Consider the following 22,541-nt stretch of genomic DNA (forward strand, 5'->3'; position numbering starts at 1 on the left):
TACGGCATCACACTGTATAAAGCAAGTGGTATTTATTTTTGTAACCACATCAAAATTCATGAATTTTATTTAAGTTCGTTTCTTTTGATGCTTAACTTTTAGAATTAGTTTCTTTAGTTCGTCAGTGAAAAGCACCGTCACCCGCATATGGGTGACGTGGCGATCATCATAGCATAAGACAGCATCAAACAATAAAACACAGCATAAGACGAATCATTTATGCGACACGCTGTATTACCGCGAGCAAGTAAAAAAATTGCATAGTTCGATTCCTAGCTTGAATTTACAGGGACCGTTCGCAATGAAATAACGTGAAAACGAAACGATTGCTAGACGGATGTACTTTCACTTTCCAACACCGAAGTCATCCATTGCGTGTTAATCTATTCAAATGCGCGCCGTTGTCGCGCACGCGCGTTTTTCATACACCGTGAGCACGCAAATGGTTGAGAATTGTTCGTGGTAATTTACGTTTCGATAATATTGTGCTTTCGGCGTTTCCGTTGCTATTGTTTCTCGCAAACAGTCGGGCGCATTTCTACCAGGATAACGAGCAACGAATCAGAATAACGAATAGCGCTTTATCTATTCGGTATAGAAATTAATTCTCTGCCTTCGCGTTCGAATTGAAATTTAAATGACAATTATCTTCTGAACGATGGATATTATTCTTCTGATTTTTTATATGCTTGCACTTGTGCACATTCTCATAGATTTCCCCTTATTTCCATTACCCATAAATGCATAAACATCCGCAGTCTACTAATGATACTCTCTCTCTCTCTCTCTCTCTCTGCTCGAGAGCTACGAGCCTCCTTCCTTTCTGTTTCTGATTCCTCGGTTTGCTCGAAACCCGAAGCACGAAAGGACACGTGCAGGTTATCGTTTTGCAACAGATAGAAGATACTTGGTTTACCTGGGATTCGGTTTTCACCGTTAGGCGATACACGAGCCAATCTATAATTCGAGGCGCGGCTTTATCGTTCGGCGTAGCTTTTCCTACGAAACGTTCTCTTCCTGCCTGGCAGAGTGCCCTAGCTCTCGAAGAAGGGAGGAGGGTTGCTGGATTCTCGAACGGCCCCGGAGGAACGAAATTCAGGACGAGGTCAGGTCGCGTACGAAATCCTCGTAATTATACCGAAAGCATTCTTCGGGTATAAATTTCCCAGGAATCATTGTTACCATTAAGACACTAAAACACGAACGTTGTACGGCGAAGCGAAAAGTAATAATTGTGGAGTCGAATGCGTTAAAAGAAAAGAGAAAATACATAACGTGACCGCAATTCGTTTGCTCGAGAGTCGCTGCTCGTTGCAATAAGCTCGTTTGGTTAATAAGTAGAATTTTTTAATATTGTAACGACACAATGTTCTATTTCCGTTAATTTTCTCGAACTTCCGTAAATGGAAGCAAATTCAAATCCAAAATGATTTCTTCGATCTCCATTAATCCCTTACTCACAGGATTAATCCTATTTGCAAGACTTGCTTGAGATTGAAAATTGCGTAAAAATACAACGATCCGTCAAGTGTCGTTCATTACGTGAATTAAATTACTTTCAAAGAGTTTCCTCGTCCATTTTTTCTTTTTCAAAGAATCAATGACCTCGATTCGGTCGCGGCTGTCCTTCCCCTTTGGAAAAGCGTGACCCACTTTTCGCCGATCCGCTCTACGCGGGAACGTTTTCAAGAACAATTCGATGGCGTTGCGGGACTCGTATAGGAATCGAAGATAAATGCGTTTCCAGCGAGCGGAAATCGGTCGAGTGGAAAGACGGTGAAAAATTCTTGTGTACAATAGATATAAAACGTTTCGTGTCGAATTAAAGATAAACGTCTACAGATATATAAAGTTGAAATAAAAATTTGAATTGAAGAACAGAATGAAATCTAGCTTCGACGAACGAATTTTATCGAATTGTTTCTATCAGTATTCGTCGATTACGATAGATCAGAGCTTGCGTTGCCTAGGTGCGCGCGACACACGTGTGCATTCTGATGAATCGATGTTTACGTCTCTCGCGAGCCTGTGGTACCGGAAATCTGAAACAAAGAGACACGATCGAGCAACAATAGCTCTCCCCTCTCGTTTCTTTACCCTTCCTCTCCGTTTCTGGGTACATTTTTGAGTGTGTAGGCGGAGGTTCGCTCGCGCGCGCGCTTCGTCTGCCCCTTTGTCTTTTCCGTGGATCCGCATCACCCAGCCTCTCGAATCTAGGCTGTTACCGTGGCAACACAGGTACGAAATAGAGGAAGATATACCACGTCGAAGATACAGACATCGATGGGCTTAACCACCCTTAATTTCACCCAGTTACTTTTTATTTTTCGAACCAAAAGAATTTGTTATATTATGTTATATCTTCAGCATTTTTTATCGAAGAAAATATACATGATCTTAATACGAAATTTTACACAAGCTTCTATTACTACTTTGGTACGACGTACAAATTTTCGTGCGAAGATTTCCTCAAGAATGTAAATGTTACAGGCCATTGTAAGGTGTAAAACTGTAAAATATGCGTTGATCACTGGTTGATATAATTTCTGTCGTATATAAATAAACTCAAATATAAAATTCAACCAGTGTTTTATTCTACGAGGATATCGTTATCGTCTGACGGAAAAGAGATTCAAAGGGAACTTTCTTTCTAGAAATGGCAGCTGGTCAGACCCAAAGGCTCCAATTTTCAAGAAAAATGTCCGAAGGCCATTAAATTCCGAGGAAAGAAACGAAAATTATAACTCGAGTTTTCCTCGAACTCGTCCGTAGAAATAGGGCAAGGTGGCTGGTCTCCTTTTCATCCCTTGTCTCGTTCAGCCACCCCACGCTTTTCTTTTTTGCTCTCGTCGGCGTCGATCAGATGTTCGAAAAATCAATAAAACACCCTTCGCTCTCTACGCGTTGAACTCTCTCGTTCCTTGATATCATCCGTGACGTCCTTCTTTCGCCTTCGCTCTTCACGTTCTCTTCGAGGTCCCCATAGAACGCGAGGATAAAGTACCAGATGGAAGACGCGAAGAAGAAAAGTATCGCTCCGTTTGTGCAGTAAATATGTAAGGTTACTGGGAAACTGTTCAGCTGGTCGCGTAAATTATTTAGGTTATTTCAAAGCTGATAACGAGGTCTTACCTGAATAATGCTTTGAGCGACGAGTAAAATATAAATGATGGTTTATTCGTTAAATAGAAATTGGTAGCGAACCATTGACTCGAATAAACTTGTTTCTTATTGTTTCAATAAAATTCAGGTGATTAAAAAGGTAACGAGACGAGTTGCACGACAATATTATGACGCAAACGGTGCTGCTTTAAAAAGCCAACTTTTTATTCTCGAAGTGTCCGCTACTTATGGTTCTCTGATTTGATATCTGAACGTAAGGTACCCGTTGCACGGTTGTTCTCCATCTAAAATCTCCAACGTGGGAAAGTTGAGCGCGTATCACGGGCTCGTTCAATTTTAGCGCTTGTATTTTATTTTAAACGTTTCTACCTTTTTATGACTGTGTCGTGAAAGAGGCGAAATTTGATTATAATTAACGGACGGAGTTATTATTCCGCGCAGGACGTTGGATCGCGTGTCGCGGGAAAATTGTTTCGTAGCGATTGTTCGACGATCGTTCACTTTTATTCGCGCAAACAGTGAGAAAAGATGCGACGAGCGTGTCGATTGCAAGTGGCGAGACACGTTCCAATGCCTCGCAGGTCATTGCCACAGTTGTTCGTTCTTATAATAGGATTATTGTACGATTTATCTTGTTTTCCTCCGTCGAAGTATCGGTGGCATTTTCTCGCAGAGGCATGGGCGTAGCTATCGCATAGCTATCGCGTAGCGAAAACTAACCACGAGCCCAAGGACTCTAGCGAATTAGGGGTCCTCGTTTTCCCAGGTGCAAGCAGGAGCAGCTTCTGTCACGCTAGAGTCCATAGAAGACGCAACGGTCTAATGAAACTGTCAGTTTCCATGCAAGCGTTATTTATCACGGAATGCAACGTTATTGGTTATTGGCTTTCAGCCATCTTCGGAGCTGTAGGTAAAATTGAAACGTTTGATTTACAAATTTAAGTACTTGGAGAAGTACGATGAATATCTCTTTTAAATGGAAACCTTATTTATGCATTTATGACAACTCGAAATATGAGAAAATGCATGAGGATGCGTTTGAATTCAAGACCATATTAAATATGAACAATACAATACATGTTGCTGCGTTTACAAGATAAGGAATCCTTTCGTTTACATCGAATTTCTTTGTGTATATCTATAGAAATGTGAATTTTATAAAGTACATACAAACATTATTTAAATCCTTACTACTAATAAGTAAACTTTTTGTCTCATTTTGTCACTCGCAATAAAATCGAACTGATAAACTCACCTATACCTATGATCGGAGTTTCCCATTTTTAGTTCATTTTTTAGTCTATCGTTGCGCTCACGTGTTCTTTTTTCTGTCTGTTACAGGTTAGTATCGCGGAGTAAATGGTATCGAAGAAACTAAACGGTGTTCCTCCTCGGAACCGTTCTATACACGATTCCGAGTACGAAGAATCCTGTAATATCGAAGTTCCGCTCTTCGATTAGACGGTAAGAGAAAGCGTCCGTCGGTCGTAAGTGTATCCGACTCGGAGCACCACCAGCGATACTCCGCGTCGCTGACTATCCACGTGAGCGGGATCTTCGGTTTTCTAAGCAAGTCTCGTAGCAACGACCAAGTTGTAAAGCGGCTGCTAAACATCGACGGTAAATTGTATCCACGCGGAAGGCATGATCGAATAGAGTAATATCACGAACGCGAGTTGCGTTCAAGCTTACGTAACGTTACATAAAACCTCCATTACCAAACAATACCGTCGCGTTTCGACGTATGTAACTTCTTTTTCTGGTCGCGTTTTACTTCCTTTTTATATATGTTTCAGTGCAACAGCGTGTAAAAAACTGATTCGTCGAGCAACGTGTCTATAGTGAATGATTCCCTGTGTTTGTCCACGTCGCGCGGTGTTCTTTTTCGCAAATCAATTGGCGTAGTCTGACCTCGAATCGAGACGCGAAACGCGCATTATGCGCTATTTTACCTGGAAGCACCGGAGATCGATCTCTCACTACGCGATACGAGGCGGTTTTTTCTTTACTTTGAGAGATCGTGGACCCTAAAGCGTGCTATCAGGTCGTTGCATATGGAATGAATTATTCGATCTCGGTACGAGTTATCTTCATCTTGCTATGTCATTGTGAAGGTAGATGTCACTTGTGATGCATCGATTCGAAGGACGAAACTTGTTTGGCGAAAGTACGCTGGATCTGTTTGAGCCCTTATTGCTATTAATATAGGAACTTTGTAGCAAGAATACAGATGCTGAAGTCTTCTCGAAAAAAATTGTATAGACAACGATCTATTATTTCGATCACCTATATCTCTAATAGCGTTAAGTTGCTACCCTTAGCATTCAACGAACGGCAACGGTTACCTGGCCACCAGATTCAACTGAAAATACACAAACGTCGCGATTCTTTCGCAAGCGCTGATAATTGATTCGTACATAGAAACCCACTCGCTAATAGGGCGATAATTAGACGGTGTTTCTTGGCTCGGTGACGGGGTAAAATGGACGAGTATGTAGGTTAAACCACAAAGTGGTAGAACAACCGCGTCACAGTGGGCAAGCGGAGAACGAACGGACCAGCAAGCGGATTCGAGCTGGTTGGCGAGCAGCTGACGCGTCGAAATCAATATTCCCACGTGTAGTTGATGTAGACGGTGTAGATAGAGGGCAACGTGAGCGCCGCGCCATTGCGTTTATGCTCGCAAACGACCACGCAGCTATTCCACGACCGTCCGAGACGCAATCAACGTACCAAAGAGAAAGTTCCGTTTGATCGTGTTTGCTATCACGCATTCTTCCAGGCCTTTTTATTTTAAGCGAATGAAAAATAAACAAGTGTTTACCCTTTACGAGTGAAATACCAATTGGAGCTGGAAAATTAAATGGACGTTCTTTGCTGTGTATCCCTGTTGATATAGAACGACACATGGATGACAAAGCTTTCCATAAGGAGCTTCAAGAATTAATTTAAAGGATTGATGAAAATAAATCTGTTTTAATCCACGTGTCAAATCGGAGTGATTAAACGTCTCACGAGGGGATGAAACTACCAAAGAAATGCTTCTACAAAAATCACTTGATTCAAAAAGAGCAATCGCAGAGTAAAGTAGCGGGGGAGATTTAATAAACAACGTGGAACATAATGTATTAAATTTCATACTGAACCAACTATCTTTCGCACCCTATGTGTGTCGTGCTCCAAAACGCTCATCCGCGATGGGTAAAAATGAATTTTAATAATGAAGAGCAAACCTGACGAGGGTACACGTTTCTTGGACAGTAATTGATGCGCGATCATGGCGAAACTTGCCGACTCGCGAAGCAAAATTGGATTATCGAGATCCGGCTGGTAATGCGCTCAGCCGCTTCCGTAACGTCCAGTCGAACGTACGCTTCGCTCGCGATCACATTCCGCATTCCGTAAATACGATAGAACGGTTTATTAATCAAACGAGGGCATATCCACCGTGTATTTTTAATGGTAAGACTCCGATCGCGGATAATCGCTCTTCGAAGCACGGGACGTTCAGGTGACGTGTACCCTATGACATTTATTTGATGTCACCCTAATATAATTAAAAACAATGCAATATAATAACACAATCAATTATCAGAATGGATCAGTATTTTCTATACTGATCCATTCTGAAAATTCTTGGAATATTAAACTTCGATAAATCCAGTATCTTACGACATTCAATTTTTCGATTAATCATTTTAAAAGATTGTACAATAAGATATTTGGAAATGAATTGTAAGTTAAAGAACGGAATCACAGATCTTGTTTATATTCAACAACAACCTACAGGTACTCTATAGCAACGACGTACAATGACTTTACCAGAAAAATTAAGAAGAAAATTGGATTTTAAAGGTACGGTTCACAAGTTAATAAACGGAAATAAATGGCACTCGAGGAATGACCTAATATTTGGCTGAGGTCAAACAGTTGTCGCCTACTGTAACTGGTGCGTCGAGTAGTCCTTGGATCGCGCAGGGTGCCGCCACGTGATCGAAAACGTGGATGATCCAGAGGACGCTCCCTTCGCGGTGGTGAACAGAGGGAGGGTAGGTAAACGTTTCGAGGGATGACTCGTCGAGGTAGAGGTAGGGTTTGATGACGCGGTGGTGGTGCTAGCTAGTAGCTACGGAAAGCGTGACCGAGTCGACCGGCTGGGCTTCGGTGGCTCGAGGGGAAGAACGAAGAGGACAACCGCGCAGGCGGACCACCGCGATCAGGTGACTACTCCGAGTCGGCCACTTTCGGGCTCCTTCCCTCCCTCGACGAGGGTTCCCCTCTGGTTCTTCACGATCTCGTCGCGGGCGTCGCGGCGCTCCACGCTCCATACCGCTCCGAACCGCGCAGCGAGGAGCACACCGAGAGGCGTCGAAGGGAACGGGCCAATCGCGAGTGAGTCGCCGGCTGACACTCGTGCAGTACGTTTCGGAAGGCAACTACCCGATTCGCGTGTTCGGATGACTCGAAGATCGCCCGAAGCAGCGAGCAGTCGTGTCGTCGATCGTCGAAAAGTGTGATTTCTCGGTCGGTGCATTCTCGTCGCGGTCCTCGTTCCAACGTGTGCGTGGCCCGCGGTCCTCTCGAGAACCGCTAAAATTGGATACCTCGACCACGCGATATTCGCAGCTGACCGAGTCCAAAGACGTGCCGAACGATGCGCAGTCGCGCGAAAACGTCTCATCGACGATAACGAAGAAGGTACACGTTTAATACTAGGATGTTCGGAGTATCTTCACTGCATTGTTTGGTTTTTCGTGTTTACTTTGTACGAATCTTTCGATCGCATTTATATCTATTGCCAAAGTAATTTGGGTGTATGCTGGCTTTTTGTGTGGATAAGAGCCAGCAGACGTGGGTGGCGAGAAATGTAGTTTCTGTAATTTTTCTTGGGAAATTCAGAGTGGGTAAAAGTAATACTACTCTTTGAACCTAGTGTTAGAAAGCCATTCTCGTAATTTCAGATTCAAAGTAACACGGGTTTACCCTTTTCTTTTTTATACAGATGAAAGAGCAGACGTGGTTGGTGAAAAAATGTAAACAGTTTCTTTAATATTCCTTGTGAAATTCGGAGCGACTCAAAATATGGCTGTGTTCCATGAACCTGGCGTTAAAGAACCACTCTCATAATTTTAGGTAATTTCCCTACAAATTCAAAACATCCATGGATCTATCCATAGCTATTTCGGACCAGCCATTTCTTCTTACGAATAAATATTGCAAAGAGAAAATTGAACGAACGCCAGTTTGAAAACTGCAGGAGGAGTGCTTTCTTTGGATTCTCTTACGATTCCAGATAGCTTCTTACTCGTACGAGAGTGAACGCGCAACGCTTTCTCAGATTTGTTTACCCTCCGACTTGGAAGATTTCTCGTGTTCCTACTTACGGCGGCTATTTCCAACATCAAATTTCCTTTTACGTAACATTTGAAGCGCTTTTAGGACGAGCAATAGGGGTTGCGAGTGCGTAGAAGGGTTGCTCGTCCTTCCGAGTATTCCAGTTAACCCCTTGGCTGCATTATTTTCCCGTTGGTTACGTTCTCGCGGCGCGAAGTCTTTTGTTATGCTTACGCGTTATTCGCATGGTCTCGTGCTTGTTTTGATTCGAGCGAATAAATATTTTCTTTTAGTACTCACGATCAAGAGTAACAAACGTTCTCGACCCTTACGGACTGCTTCTTCTTCGTAAGACTTATTTAACCTCTTGAAGGACGAATCTTAAATTAATCTTTTTGGTTTCAACCGAGTACGCAGAAACCAGAGACGTACGAGTGTCTTTCTTTCCTTCCATTCTAAAAGGTATCGTGATCATACATAACGGTTTTTGATATTTCGATATAAAAACAAAGGCACGCGTATGCGCCAGTACACCTCGAGTGGTTAATTATTCGATTCACAAGATAAATATTTGGTTTGCGCGATGACTCTCCGTTCCGTTGTATTTTAAACGGGACTTTGCGTCGAGCCTGCGCAACGGGGATAACTCGTGGCCCGTAAATAACGTTTCTATTTCGCCTGGACGTATGCACGTATTCAAAAGTATTCGCGTTTATTTATACGCGTTCATCGATGCGATGCAAAACCTGTTCGATCGAGCTTCCGTTTGAAACAGCGCGCGGACAAGTGCTCGCGACTGACTTCGATTTTAACTTAATCGAACCAGCCGGCGCGGGAGATTTTACTTTTTCCGCGATTCATTTCAGGTTTCCGAATCGAACCTGGATGCTACAAAGAATAAAAGAGAAATATCGCGCGCATAGTATCGTTGGCGTGACGAGCAGTTTATTCATCGAGCATCCACGTGAACTGAAAGTAATCAGTTTAAAGTATACAAAATGATAGCACATTATACAGTAATATCTCATATTGCATACCAATTTTCAACGTATGATATATTTCTTGTGTATAGAGTAAACATGTTTACTTCGTCAGCTGGCTCAAATTGAATCTAAAAATGCAAAAATTGTAAAAGTTTATCCATTCCAAATATAATAACGTTATTTTTTAAATTCTTAAATGTTAGAAACAAAATATTATGCAATATATTGCTTCGCGAGTTAACTATATTTTTCTCACGGTACTCCGTGTAATCAGTCGTGTCACAATTATTACTTTTATTTCTGTTACGATACACGACTATTATATTCATAATTCGCCAACGTTAATGAAAAACGTTACCTAACGTTCGTCGCAGAAATTTCTCACCTCGAACGTAGCTCGAGCTGCTGGAGGGTTTAGAAACCGCGACGTTACCCGCGGAAATGATTAACACGATGGCGGATGTGGGAAATCCGGAACGTCTGGCTACGCTGCTCTTATCGCAGACGCAGCTTAGAATTAGACAATGTCCGCGCACGTCGAATCGTCGGGAGGATGGAAACTCGATAGCTTTTTCAACGCGGAAACGTGGTTGACGCGAAATGGTGTATTTGGCAAGGCTCGAAGAACCGTAAAGCAACCGTTAGTAGGTGAAAGAGCACGAGACCGGGGCGCACGACGAACGCCCGTGCAAAACCAGCGAACGCGGGAGTGACTCAGAACTCGGACTATCCGCGTGACACACATACGCGCCACAAACCACAGCCATTCCACCTTTCTTTCGACCATTTTCATGGTTCGCCGTTCACCAAACCGTCGGCGTGCGTCGCATATTCCATATTTTCCGGTATACTCGAGAAATTCCACCGTTTACTCTTGAAAATAGGCGATGTTAACCCCTTTGTTCTCACGGCACTAACCCTTTGCACTCGAAACTTTCTTTCGTTTTATTATTAAGTAGTACACGCACAATATTTTATGTTTTACAGTCAGTCTTATAATTAGACTGAGGATGTTTCATGCAAAATGTTATATCTTCACAAATACAGAAACGTAATTCAAACTTAATTGAAAGCATGTATCATTTTGTTAATACTATAAGATTTATATTATTTTTGACATTTTATGTATTTCTTTATTTGTACACATTCTCATAGACTTTCTCATATTTTCATAAGTATTCGTACCCTGTACGTTTATTAAAGGACTTTGTCCAAATCAAACGATAGATTTGATATTTCCAAATAAATGTTTGCATACTTATAATGAAACATTAATTTGCGAACATCGAACCTGTCATATAATTTAGAAAGATTTATTCAATGACATAGAGAGTACGAATAGTTATGAGATTGTATGTTACATTAATGAGTTCTCCATCCATCTTTCTCTATTAGCTTTCTTACAATTTTTATTATACGATAGTCGATAAGCTCAAATGAGTTCGAGTGAAGGCGATCGGTCGTAAAGTAACGACTCTTCTGTTGCATAAAATACGCTAGCCTAAATACTCGTTCCGATCTTGTCCTACTTTCCAAAGTAATCTTTCTCTTTGTCTCAACGCGCTCGCCACAAATCCTACCTATTTTCAAAATGAACTACTATACTCGAGCGCTACCAAAATGTATCCGAACGTAACCTTACGATGGAATCAACGATTTGTTTGCGTTTGTACTTGAAAAAGATCGTCGATAATCGAAAACCTCGGTAGTACCATTCACGTCGAATGAGTAGGCTGATTCGGAGCAAAAGAAGTTTGGTTTTAAAAAGAAATTGCTCCGTAAACGAGCTTTACGGTCGCGTTCACGAAGAATAGAGGATCGACGACGTCGTTTCACCTACGGCTACATCGACCTCTCGATTCCAATCGAGCAAGCATATCGGTCGTGCGAGGAAAGTGGATCGGAGCAATTCCTTTACCGGCACGTTTGTTTCGACAACGTTGAAGAGGATCAGCTAAGGACGACACGGTTCGAATGAAACGGAATCAAAGCAAGTTTGAAAAAAGGCCTTCTCCGAGGAAATCGTATGGTCGTTCGGCTTTGTAGGTGAATGTACCGTTTGTTTTATTCCGTCGTGCCACACGATGGATCCTCGTTCGCCGTTGGAGAGGATCGATACAGGAGCTATTAAAATTTATCGCCGCGGTTATTTCCGCTGCAAATGTTATCTAATTATTAATTAGTGGAAAGTGATCGTTCGTGGAACTATGTAGGCCTCGTCGATCGTCTCGTGCGTAATTAACGTTGACGTGTAGTACAGAAAAAGTGTTAATATTGGATTGTCCTAAAAGTTTCTTTCGTTTCATTAGCAGCTGATGCGTACACGATATTTTATGTATTATGGTACATCGGTGAACTATTTACGATCCATGTTGCTTTATTACTTTTTAACTACTCCATTACGTAAAAATTGTGGTTTGCTAGCAAAATTCCAAGCCGGACTTTTTAATGAGAAGAATAAATAATAATCACACGGGGCAAACTATGAAAGAAATTATAAATACTTTTCTCGTTGAAAATCCGAAACATCGAAGAGATCACGTTCGAACACATAATTACTACCGATATTGTTCGTGCCTCAATTGTATACTTTCTCCGTGACATATTCTCCAGATAATAGCTACCTAGGTAGCCGCGAGTCTCTCCTATCTCGAAACGTTTTCCTCTCGGGACACTCCGAAATACATAGGAATTATAGGCTCGCACGATACATCCTAGAGATAAAGCGCTCGAAATGGTACTCGGAGCAGGCTGGTTTTAGTACGACACACTCGCTCGTTAAAGAAAGTGCCTATTCCATATCGATTCGCAACGGCAAGCCGTACTTGACCGTGAGAGAGTGTTCGAACGAAAGTTTTCAATGGAAATCTACTTTTCCTGTACGTTCGCTTTACGGACATACTCGCGATGGAAATCACACCTGACGACTGTCGCCCCGAACAAGCGTTGGTACACTTTGGTCGACGCGCGGACAAACTGTAGAGATTTAATTATCATTTCACCGCGATAAGCATCCAAAGATGTAGGAGTATGTTACATTTTCGTAGCAGTAGTAGCGGTAGTCTTGGAGTAGTCGAAGGGTGAATTAAAAACGGAGGCCATTGCGATAGCGTTAGTAACGCGAAACGTTGAAGGAGAAGGTTCAGCGAAATTCTAGACTTTACGGGCACGTATCGATCGTTGTTGCATTCGGTCGCGTGTATCCTCGAGATAAATTTAGGCGCTGCTTTTCGGATCCGTGGCAACTTTGGCTTCGGTCGTTAAAATTCCTTTGGTCCTCGGAGGCTGTCGTAGCCAGAGAATTATTAGCGATAGGACAGAGTTCTGCGTTTTCTTTTTAGCACAATTCAAGGTTTAGCGATGTCACGATATATCGGTATTTCGATACGGAATATTTGATTTACGATTTTGTGAAGAGTCTCGTAACATACGCTTTCCAATATTCTGGTTATCAAAGACGGCCGCCGCATCTGACCGTTGATTTTCGTTATCTGTGGTGAGCTCATGATACATCTGCCACCCTTGTGGATTTTTTTTCCATTTCACGCAAATCGGAAATCTGTTTTTCTTCGTTCCGGGAATCGGAATCACGCAAAACTGAATTCTTGGAAGCACATCCAAATATTTTTTTTTACGCGGCTGATACGTTCCACAGACGTTCCTTGTAACGATATTGGAGATACGTTTCGTGTTATACGAAAACAGTGTAAAATGAAATACAGAATAATAGTAAATGAACTAAATGTAATAATTGATTGGTATTAAATAATATGTATTAAATACATGTATCAGTTTAAAAATCGTGTACAAAAATGCTGAAAATAGTAAAAATTCCGATGTGTACACGAATCACGTATACATATGGAATTTTATTGAGCAATAAAACTTAAAATACATACACGATTCACGAGTAAATAAATACATTATGCAAATTTCATACTAATCGGATAGGAGTTATCGAATAAGAAGGATTCCCCAGCAACTACTACGTCGTAGCAGACTACTTTTTGAAGTGTGCTAAAAACGTAAATTGCTTTACTTCAGAAAAACTGCAATTTGTGCTGGACACAATCACGTACGTAATTTTAAAATAATGAACGTGTAGTAATTTCTTAAAAAGGAAGACTTTCTACGACCCTGTATATCGAAATTCGCGCCTAATTATTTCAGATTAGGAACCATGCGTGGAGATTTATTCGAAATGGACGCGCGTGGCTATCGAAAATGTGAGTAACCCGTCGGGATTGGAAGCCTCGCGAGGAATGTCGACACGGAATTCTTACGACGGCCGTTGCCGTCCGTTTGCCGTGCACGAAACGTGACACGTATGAAAATATATGGCGCTGCAACGTTCTAGCCTCCGATCACGTAGAAAAGCGTCGGCTACTCGCAATTACTTAGCGGCCGTAGTCGCCGCTAGAATTACATATATATACCCTCGGATCGTTTCCTATCGCGTCTGATACGTGTGACGAGCGAGGAGGTCGCCTTCCATTATTTACACGATCGTTGAACGTAAATAATTTCTAAAAGCGCTGGTACCGATAAGCGCGTTGCCATCGACGCCTACGCGCATAGGTGACTCATGCCCCCGACGGTCGACGTGATCGCGTAACGAGCGTACGTGTCCGCGAGACGACCGAGGTTCGTCAACGTGATTTTCGACGTTTCTTGTTGGAACCCTGCCGTGCAAAACCGAGGCATACGAGTCGACGCATCGAGTAAGTTCGATCTTATAACTAGTCTATTCAAACCTTTTCGCGGCGATTAAATACGCGCCAAGGGTGGATTCTTCGTCCCTGCTTGTCGACACAGCGAAGACACAGAAAAGGGGACAAACTTAGACGATATTATAAAAGAAGATAGATGAAAAAGTCTAGTAGCAATAAGTGAAATTTTCATAGAATCATAGTGAGTAAAATGTATATATAACGACAGTAGAAGGTGAAAATAAATCTCCAGGGACTAAACATCCTGAATAAATAAATAACCGGATCGTTGAAAAAGCACGATCATGCGAGACTTTCTTATCGGTGGATTATGAATACAGAAACGTTTAAAAAATTTCGTCTAAATACGTGTCTTATTCGACCTCATTCCCGAGTTACACATAGCCATTTTTGCAGTTCAACGAGACGGAGTTGCTTGCCTTCGCAGGAAGTGCTCGAAATGGCAACCTTCGCTCCAAATACAAGTTAGCCAACGTCGTGTCGCAGTGTTTCTCGATCTTTTAAATATTTCAGGAAATTTGATGGATTCGTTGGGAATCTTCTCGCCGAAGTATCTCACGTCGACAATGGATGTTGAATAAAGAATCGTTTCGAAGTGGGTCCAAAAATAAAATCCGTAGAACGGTCGAGTCCGGTAATAAGTCTCGCTCGACGTATCCATCCGTTAGAAAATCGCTCGTTCGAGATCTATCCGACAATTCGGGTGAAACGTGCCAGTGAACCGTCATGCATAAACCACGCGTGACTTACATCTAATGGAACTTGTTCCTATAATTCATACAATTACCCGAGAAATTGACGCGAACGATCAAACTCGGGAATTGACTTTGCGTGGTCTTCATTCTTGATAGATCATAATTTGACTAAGTTGGAGCTATAATTTATTTCATCGGTAGAATCCGTAATTCGGGAATAAAGTTTGTCATTCGAATGAAATTTGATTGTATGATATTTTTTTTTTTTTTTTTTTTTTTTTTTATCGTTTAATCCACCATTGAAATGGATCCAACGTGCCAGGAGACAAATTTGTGTGATCTTCGAATTAGAACGAATACTTGAACAGAGCACGAGTAATTGTTTACGTGCAGCGATATTGGAATTGGACGAACGTTCCTTTCGCCTTTCTCTTCTGCCTTCCGCCATCGATCGCGCCCGCTATCCGACTGTTCGAGGTATTGTGAAAATGATCGTAGTACACTTAAAGAGATATTACGGTCGTTTATTAAAAATACTAGAACGACATCGTGTATATAACACGATAAATGTTACGGTGGATTAGGAGCTAATACGAAATATGTATATACAGTCTTTATCTTCCTTATACATATGTGCTCCATTAGGTGTATGCGTAAGATTTGTAGATTGCATTTAGATGGTGCTAGAAAACGATATATTGTCATTTCTATATTGTTTTTGCCGATCAATCTACATCCAAACAAATGAATAATAAATAGATGGCAGTTGTTGAGCATAATAGATTCATGCATATATCAGTATCGATGAATTATGCATAAATCCAATAATTTGTTCGGAAACGTGTAGATTTTCTCTGGTTAATATTCAGCCACAAAAAACCTATAAAGTTTAGGCGCACACCTAATATATTCCGACATGTAATTGAATCTTAATTACGTACCTGGAGCTTGCGAGATCGTTGACCGTACGAAACGTGATTAATCCGCTCGAATTGGCTGCAATCTGTTAAAGTCGATTTAAAGCATTTCCCCGTGTAAATTTGAAATTTCCCCGATGAACGGTAATCACGATGCGCGACTTACGCGATCGGCTAAAATTTCGCGTCCTATTTGCAAGAAGGTTGGACGACAAGCGCTATAATTAGGTAGATGAATAAACATAGTTGGTACGCGGCGTCGAAGCAGCCTCCGAAATTTTTATTCGAAACGCTTTGGCAAATACCTTCCGACGAGAAGGCTCTTGATCCACTTATGGTAATGCGGCAGACAGCTCGTAGCGCTACTCCAGCTCGCTCGAGCGTGTAGGTTCTTTCGCGCGAGATACGCACTTCTACGTGCTTGCGAGGACCTTTTTATTCGTCGTATTTAACTGTTGTCTGAAGAAAGAGGAAGAAATTACGTTAAAATCGTTCCGATAACGGGCGATTACCTTGGTGGTGTCGAGAGAAGGTGTCGACACGCAGGGGACCTGTTATTTTTTTAAATTCAAACTCGTCGATACTTGATCGATAGTTGATATAGATCGTTTATAGAACAAATACGATTATGGTATTTTCATAAAAAAAAAAAAAAATACGACCTTTCTTATCGTTGTTCAGTACTCATGCCAAAAGTGCTAACAATGATATATCTTTGCGTGTATTATGTGTTGATTTCATTTTGACTTAAATTTAAGTGACAATTCCGTCTAATTCTATTAGATGATTTTACGCAATATACAATTATACCTAAATTCCATGACACTGAGAGGGTTAAGTTACGTTGAGCAATAACGGTGGTCGTAATCGTCGGTCCTGAAATAGCTTTTGTTAGAAGCGTAAGATAAATTTTGATTTCCTCGAACGTGCTAGCGATTCGCTGCGCGCATATATTAGCGCGAGTAGGGTGTATAGTGCAACAGGATCGAAATGACGAACACGTAGGTGTGGCTGACGCGACATTTTGTGTACCGCGATATTTGCCGATAGTAGTTGAGAAGATGTTGACGCTGCGTGCACGTTTTACGCCTCGTATCGCGTGCTACCGCGACCAGGAATCAATCGAGCAGCCAAATGAAACGCGCCTCGATCGTTCGTTTTTCCCACTTGGCAGCGTGGAAGTATACTTAATGTTAGCGTAATTTAGAGTCCGTATCTCGGATCCAATCGCGCGACTAAATAGTTCCCCCACTTTGTTTACCGTGGCCATTAAGCTTTTAGCGCGCGAAATGAACAAAGAACGAGTACGTACGTTTTTCCTCGTTTTATCTCGACAGCATCGACTTTTCCATTCGCCGAGGTTTGTATCGGAGGTCACCACACCACAGTGGAATCAAACGTTTTCACTTTCACACGATTTCTAACCGAAGTTCAACGACGTTGCAGAATCGTAACGTATCCGTAGCCTTGTTCCACGCTCACCTACGATCGCTAACGTTCGTTTTATAGGCGTAGCTGCTACGCCTCTTGATGTCGTCCTTTCCGCTTCCGTTCCTGTTTGGATACTCGATGGAATTCGACGTCTGCAAATGGAATCAACAGAAATTTATTTCTTCGAATAGTTTAATGGAATTATCAGTAGATACCTAGAATGAATCGCACAGAATCGAAGAAAAGTGAAGTAAATTGAAAGAAGCGGATAGTTGGTTCACGGTTTCGAAGGAAACCTAGAGATACCTGAACTAAGGGGGTCAGTGGTTGCACTACCTGTATTTTATACTTAGATATTTTAAACTTAGAAACAATGTTATCGTTCTGCGTTAAAAATAACGTATCAAAGACCCGAGAGTTCAAAAGCAAGGGTTTACAAGCGCGAAACGTGTCACTTTGCGCATCTGGCGTTGCGGAATATTCGCAATCGGGGAAAAAAGCTCGTTCGCGATATCGAAACACCGTCGACGACTGGTTTTACGGGGTAGTTCGTTTCGCGATCGATCGCGTACTCGAAGCTTGCGACGGCGATAACGCGAACCTTTTCAAAAGGTTTGCGCGCGTCGGGTGCAACCACGTCAGGCAAAGACGTTGCATAATTCGGTGGCTCGCATCGTTTATCGCCACGCCGTCGTCGCTTTTAATCTCGCAGCTCTATTTAACCGCGACGATACCGCCAATTCTATGCGATAAAGACCGCAGCTCGTACCCGTGACGCATATAGCATCGACGCTTGTGTTTTAAGGAAATGATATTGCGTACCTCGAGCCAAATCTCGAATGCAACTCTCGGATGCAACGCAAAAGCGAAACCAAAGACGATGACGTGCCATTAAGGGGGAAAATGCGCGTGAAGATCGTCGCTGTGTTCATAGCTACGTTCAACAATTTTTTTTTTTTTTTTGCGAGTACATTTGATTTAATGTAACATCTGTTCGGCGAGGTTTATCGTACGTATATTAAATAATAAAGAATTAATTTTTGTTTAGAATTAGTAAAGTTTCAAGTAGCGATGCAGGAGCTATTACTCAGCTTTCAAAGGGTTGATGGAAAGAAACGTTGCTTTACTCGCGGAAACGTCTGCGATTCCATTCCCTTTACGTAATCTGTGTCGGAGGGAAGCCGTACGACCAACGTCGGGATGTTTATCGGTATTTCGGTTACCTCATCTTCGATCCTAGTGGCTTCGATGATCCTATGTCTCGCGATCTTGCAAATTTTTCAAAGCGCCATGATTCTTCTTCCACTTTCCAAATGAAGAATTCATACTTTGAACCTTGACATCGTCATGTCACCCGTATATAGAGCACAGAACTATTTAATATACAACTAAATAACATAATTTTGAATGTAAGATTTTAACGACAATGATTCTGGATTCATGAATTTTGACATCGTTATAACAACAAGTACTTATAACGAACGTTAGATTATGTAGATTTCACTGGTCTCAAAACAAAATTTGCAGAAAACTGCAGAAAGTTGTTTGCCGCGTAAGTACTTAATCCAAACGTGTCTCAACAAAAGGAATACATACGTTCTTTACTCCTTGTACATTCTTCGTGTCTTATGTTACCCTTTATTTGCAGACTGAACGCAAGAGAGGCTCGCGAAGTACGGCTTCTAGAATAGTTTAATGCGGCCTTGTAATCCGTAATGTAATCAGCGCGTGACGTCATTGTACCTAGTCCCTAAGTCCAACGAGGATCAAATCGCGAAATATACATCGCAATCTCTTCCAAAACGAGTTACGCATATAATTAATATGTAATACTTCGTTCGACTAACCTCGGAAATATAAATACAAAACAGAAGAACCTTTTCCAAGGACGGCGATTCGCAGGACAGGTCAAGTTACGTCTATCCTTGACCACAATTACGAACCATTGCTGAAACGCTTAACTCAACTGCGTTGCAACATCATGGAATCATGGCAGGTCTTACGTTTCTTGCTTGAAATTATTCTTGGCTACGTTACGCGTCTTATTAGACTCGATCCACGCGAAAAACCCTTCCGTGCGAATCGTATTAGGTCAGACATTAGAGCCTGGAGTCGTAAGGCGAAATTACTGGACGCTGTCCGCATTCTTTACTCGTAGCACCGCATTCCCTTGATCCGAGACTGTTCTTTCTTTCTTCCTGTAATTGTACGAAGAATACATCAGCCGCTCACCGCGCAAATCGATTAACGCCAATTTTTGAAAAATTTTAAATTCAAGTGTCAAAGCACTTGGTATAGTCGCAATAAATTTGTTTGCTCATTGAATAATAAATAATTGATTTCAGAGACCACTTTGATCGCATTTCTCAACGTTTTGTTTTATGGAGTTGATCGATTATGCAATTTTTTGTGCAAAACGGTTCATATATACGCTACCATAGATCTATACTACTGAGAACCCGATAAATAGACTCATCCTCTTGTAATTCCTTCAATCACGTCGCTTACGATAATAACGTTGGCTTCTTTGTCAGTTTGACTGCGTCTTTCGTAATGCAAGTTCCGATCATTTTTTAAATACCTTATATCATTCCCAAACCTTGACTCGGTTCGTAATTAATGGACCATAAACTTCACACGGTTAGCGATAAATCCAACAAGCATCGAAACCTTTCGCGCGAGTGAATCGAACGACAGAATCGACAACTACCGTTCTAAATCATTCGCAGTCGTCGCGAATCGAATAAGAATGGCAATAACGTGATCGATGGCTGTTCGATGATTCACTCGAGGGTGCTTACGCATACGCTTTTGTGATTGTTTACGTGTAATAACCGTGGTCGGTCCTTATTTTCAACCGTGAATCAACAGATTGGAAGCAAGAGGAACGGAAGGTTTAAACGCTGACGATTGGTAGCAGTAAGTAGTTTTAGGTATTATTTAGGTCGTCGTAGATAAAGTAGAAGGTTCCTTGGTGGAATCAGAACGTCAATAATGTACTTGGTTTCGACAAATCCGAGAGAAACTCGATCCACCGTGTCTTGCGCGGGAAAACTGTCACTGATAAGCTCGGCACGACCATTCACCGCGGCCATTATTTAATAAGCTCCAAGGCTAGCTAACCTTTGCTCCGGAACGCGGAGAGAGAATGTCCAAGTCATTTTCGAGACGAGATATGACTGATTATCGAACGAAATTGTCCTGTCTTCGACTCACCTTCGATTCCTGCGGTACTTTCTGGGGTTCTCCATCGATTTTCGATCATTCTCTCTTCATCCTTTCCACTCCGTAGAGATCTAGACAAGTTTGGACCAAAGTGATCCTCTAGAATACCACAGTAATTAAATGATAAAACGAAAGAAATTTTTAGGACAACCATTGCGCCATTTAGATGTTTGAGTACGGAAAGGTTGAGTACGAGATTTGTGACGCTTGTAATGTATAGAAGATTAATCGAATTGATATTGTAGAATGAGAATTGTTGAAGGACATTTACAGGCAATAGTACCAGTGTTCCGTGCTTCGATGTAAATTGCTGGATGTAATTATCTGGGTCGCGAAACAACGGTCCATTGTCTCCCGAAACTCGTGGAACACTTGAAATATTAGGTTGGCGCTCGTGAAATGTTGTTTTCAATCAAACTTCAAAGGTACGCGGCATTTCTAGATCCCGCGGTCCAATTAAGGGAGCGTAGAAGCAAGAAGTCTGTAAGAAAAATGTTTGTCGAACACTTTCATCCATAAATATGAAACTTTTACGCTATCGTTACTCTGAATATTTTTTCGAATCGTCAACTGGCTTCGTTAAGTGGCGACAACGAATGGATCTATTTGTTTAGCTTTCGTACGTCACGTCACGCGGCTCGTGCTCGGCTAGCCATCTTCTTTCACGTCGCCGTGAAGCAGAAACATTCGTGTTAGCGAAATGTGGTTAATCATTGTGTATTTTATTTGTACGCGCTTCACGAGTGCGCGTCGCCTTAGCTGGAATCAGAGATGAGCAATATTTTCTGATAGATAACGAATGCGACTAGAGAGTTAGAAATGCGACCAACAAATTCGCGACGTTCGCTCGAACTATGTAGAAATTGAATTTTCGAAAGAGGACTGTGCGCAATTTGTCGTAAACGTCATAGTTTATGTCATAAATGCAAAAAATCTAATTATGCATCAACTTAATGGATTTCTCGTTGCGGCGAAGATGGCGAGGGAAAGGAAAGGGAAAACGTTGCGGAGATTCTCGAAAACGTGTCGGGAACCCGATTGTCCCGATTACTTTACTTCGTCGTCTATCTCGAGCAACGATCGCGTAATGATGATTCATCGGATGATGGCACGCGATGACCTCGCGACGATCCTACAACTTTGACAGCGAAGAGTTAGTCGCGCGTCATCTCGTCAAGCCTGTGGTTATTTTTTTTCCACTCGATCGCGGCTACTCGTGCGTCCACCTTGTAAACTTCGCGTTACTTTCGTCTCGATCGGTACTTTCTTTTTCTAACCTGACGAGGTAATAGAGGACCGTGCGAGCTCTCGAACAGTTACGTTCGCGTACGTTTAAAAATTAGTAGTTCGAAGTTGCCAGGCACCGTAACGGCCATGATAATCCGGATAAGGGTTGAAACCGGAAGCACCTTGTAACACCTCTCGTCCAAGTACACGGCAAACTGCTCCCGGAAGCAGCGACAAAACCACGTCGCACTTTGCGGGAAGGGAAACACTTGCGGTCTCGAAAGTATGTCGCGAAACGCTACGAAGAGAATTCATGTTTATAGTTGCTTATCTTTACAGTTTGTGAAATTATTCTCGAACTCCGAACGTAGTAGTGTCTCAGAAACGCCCTTGAGAATCGTCTCGAAGTTGCTAGTTGCTCGTAACGAGCAGAATTCTGGGAATGGGAAGGGTTAATCGCGAAGAATAAATACTTCCGTCGTAAAGATCAGATTCGTCCGCGTTCGGTGGACGTTCGCGTTTAATTAGATCGGGAGAAGGATTCCAACGCGGAAGGATCTGTGTCAGTGTCATGGCGCGAGACCTCGGTTCTGGAGACTGGTGTGCGACACTCGGTGACCTCCTTTTGCGTGTGTTACAGGGGTGCTGGAGATGGCGGCCACAGAGAGCACGATCCGATTCAGCGGCCATACGTTGGACAAGGCTACAAAGGCCAAGGTGAGCCGAGCTTACCGCATCTTTATTCCCTCTCTTTTTATTCATAGTTTTCTTCCCTATCCTTCCACCCACAATCTCTTCGCGTCCTTGCCCTCTCTGCACATGTTTCCATTCGATGCAAACTAATCTTTCTCGTGTTAAGGAGGGAAGAAGATTGAT

At 42.1% G+C, this 22,541-nt stretch overlaps 1 protein-coding gene across 5 annotated transcripts in view; it reads left to right on the top strand.

The window, feature by feature from the left end:
- Window positions 1-22,541, top strand: part of LOC128885395 (serine/threonine-protein kinase tricornered) — a 249,157-nt gene that overhangs the window by 220,959 nt on the left and 5,657 nt on the right. For 3 of the 5 annotated variants that reach the window (XM_054139419.1, XM_054139421.1, XM_054139420.1), the window contains exon 3: window positions 22,306-22,382. In XM_054139419.1, the coding sequence (XP_053995394.1) occupies window positions 22,306-22,382 (77 nt within the window). Of the gene's footprint in view, window positions 1-7,264; window positions 7,822-13,610; window positions 13,667-22,305; window positions 22,383-22,541 lie in introns of those variants that run through there. The other 2 variants (XM_054139423.1, XM_054139422.1) reach the window with 2 other exon arrangements.

Source organism: Hylaeus anthracinus, unplaced genomic scaffold, assembly GCF_026225885.1.
Source record: "Hylaeus anthracinus isolate JK02 unplaced genomic scaffold, UHH_iyHylAnth1.0_haploid 11981, whole genome shotgun sequence".
NCBI lineage: Eukaryota > Metazoa > Arthropoda > Insecta > Hymenoptera > Colletidae > Hylaeus > Hylaeus anthracinus.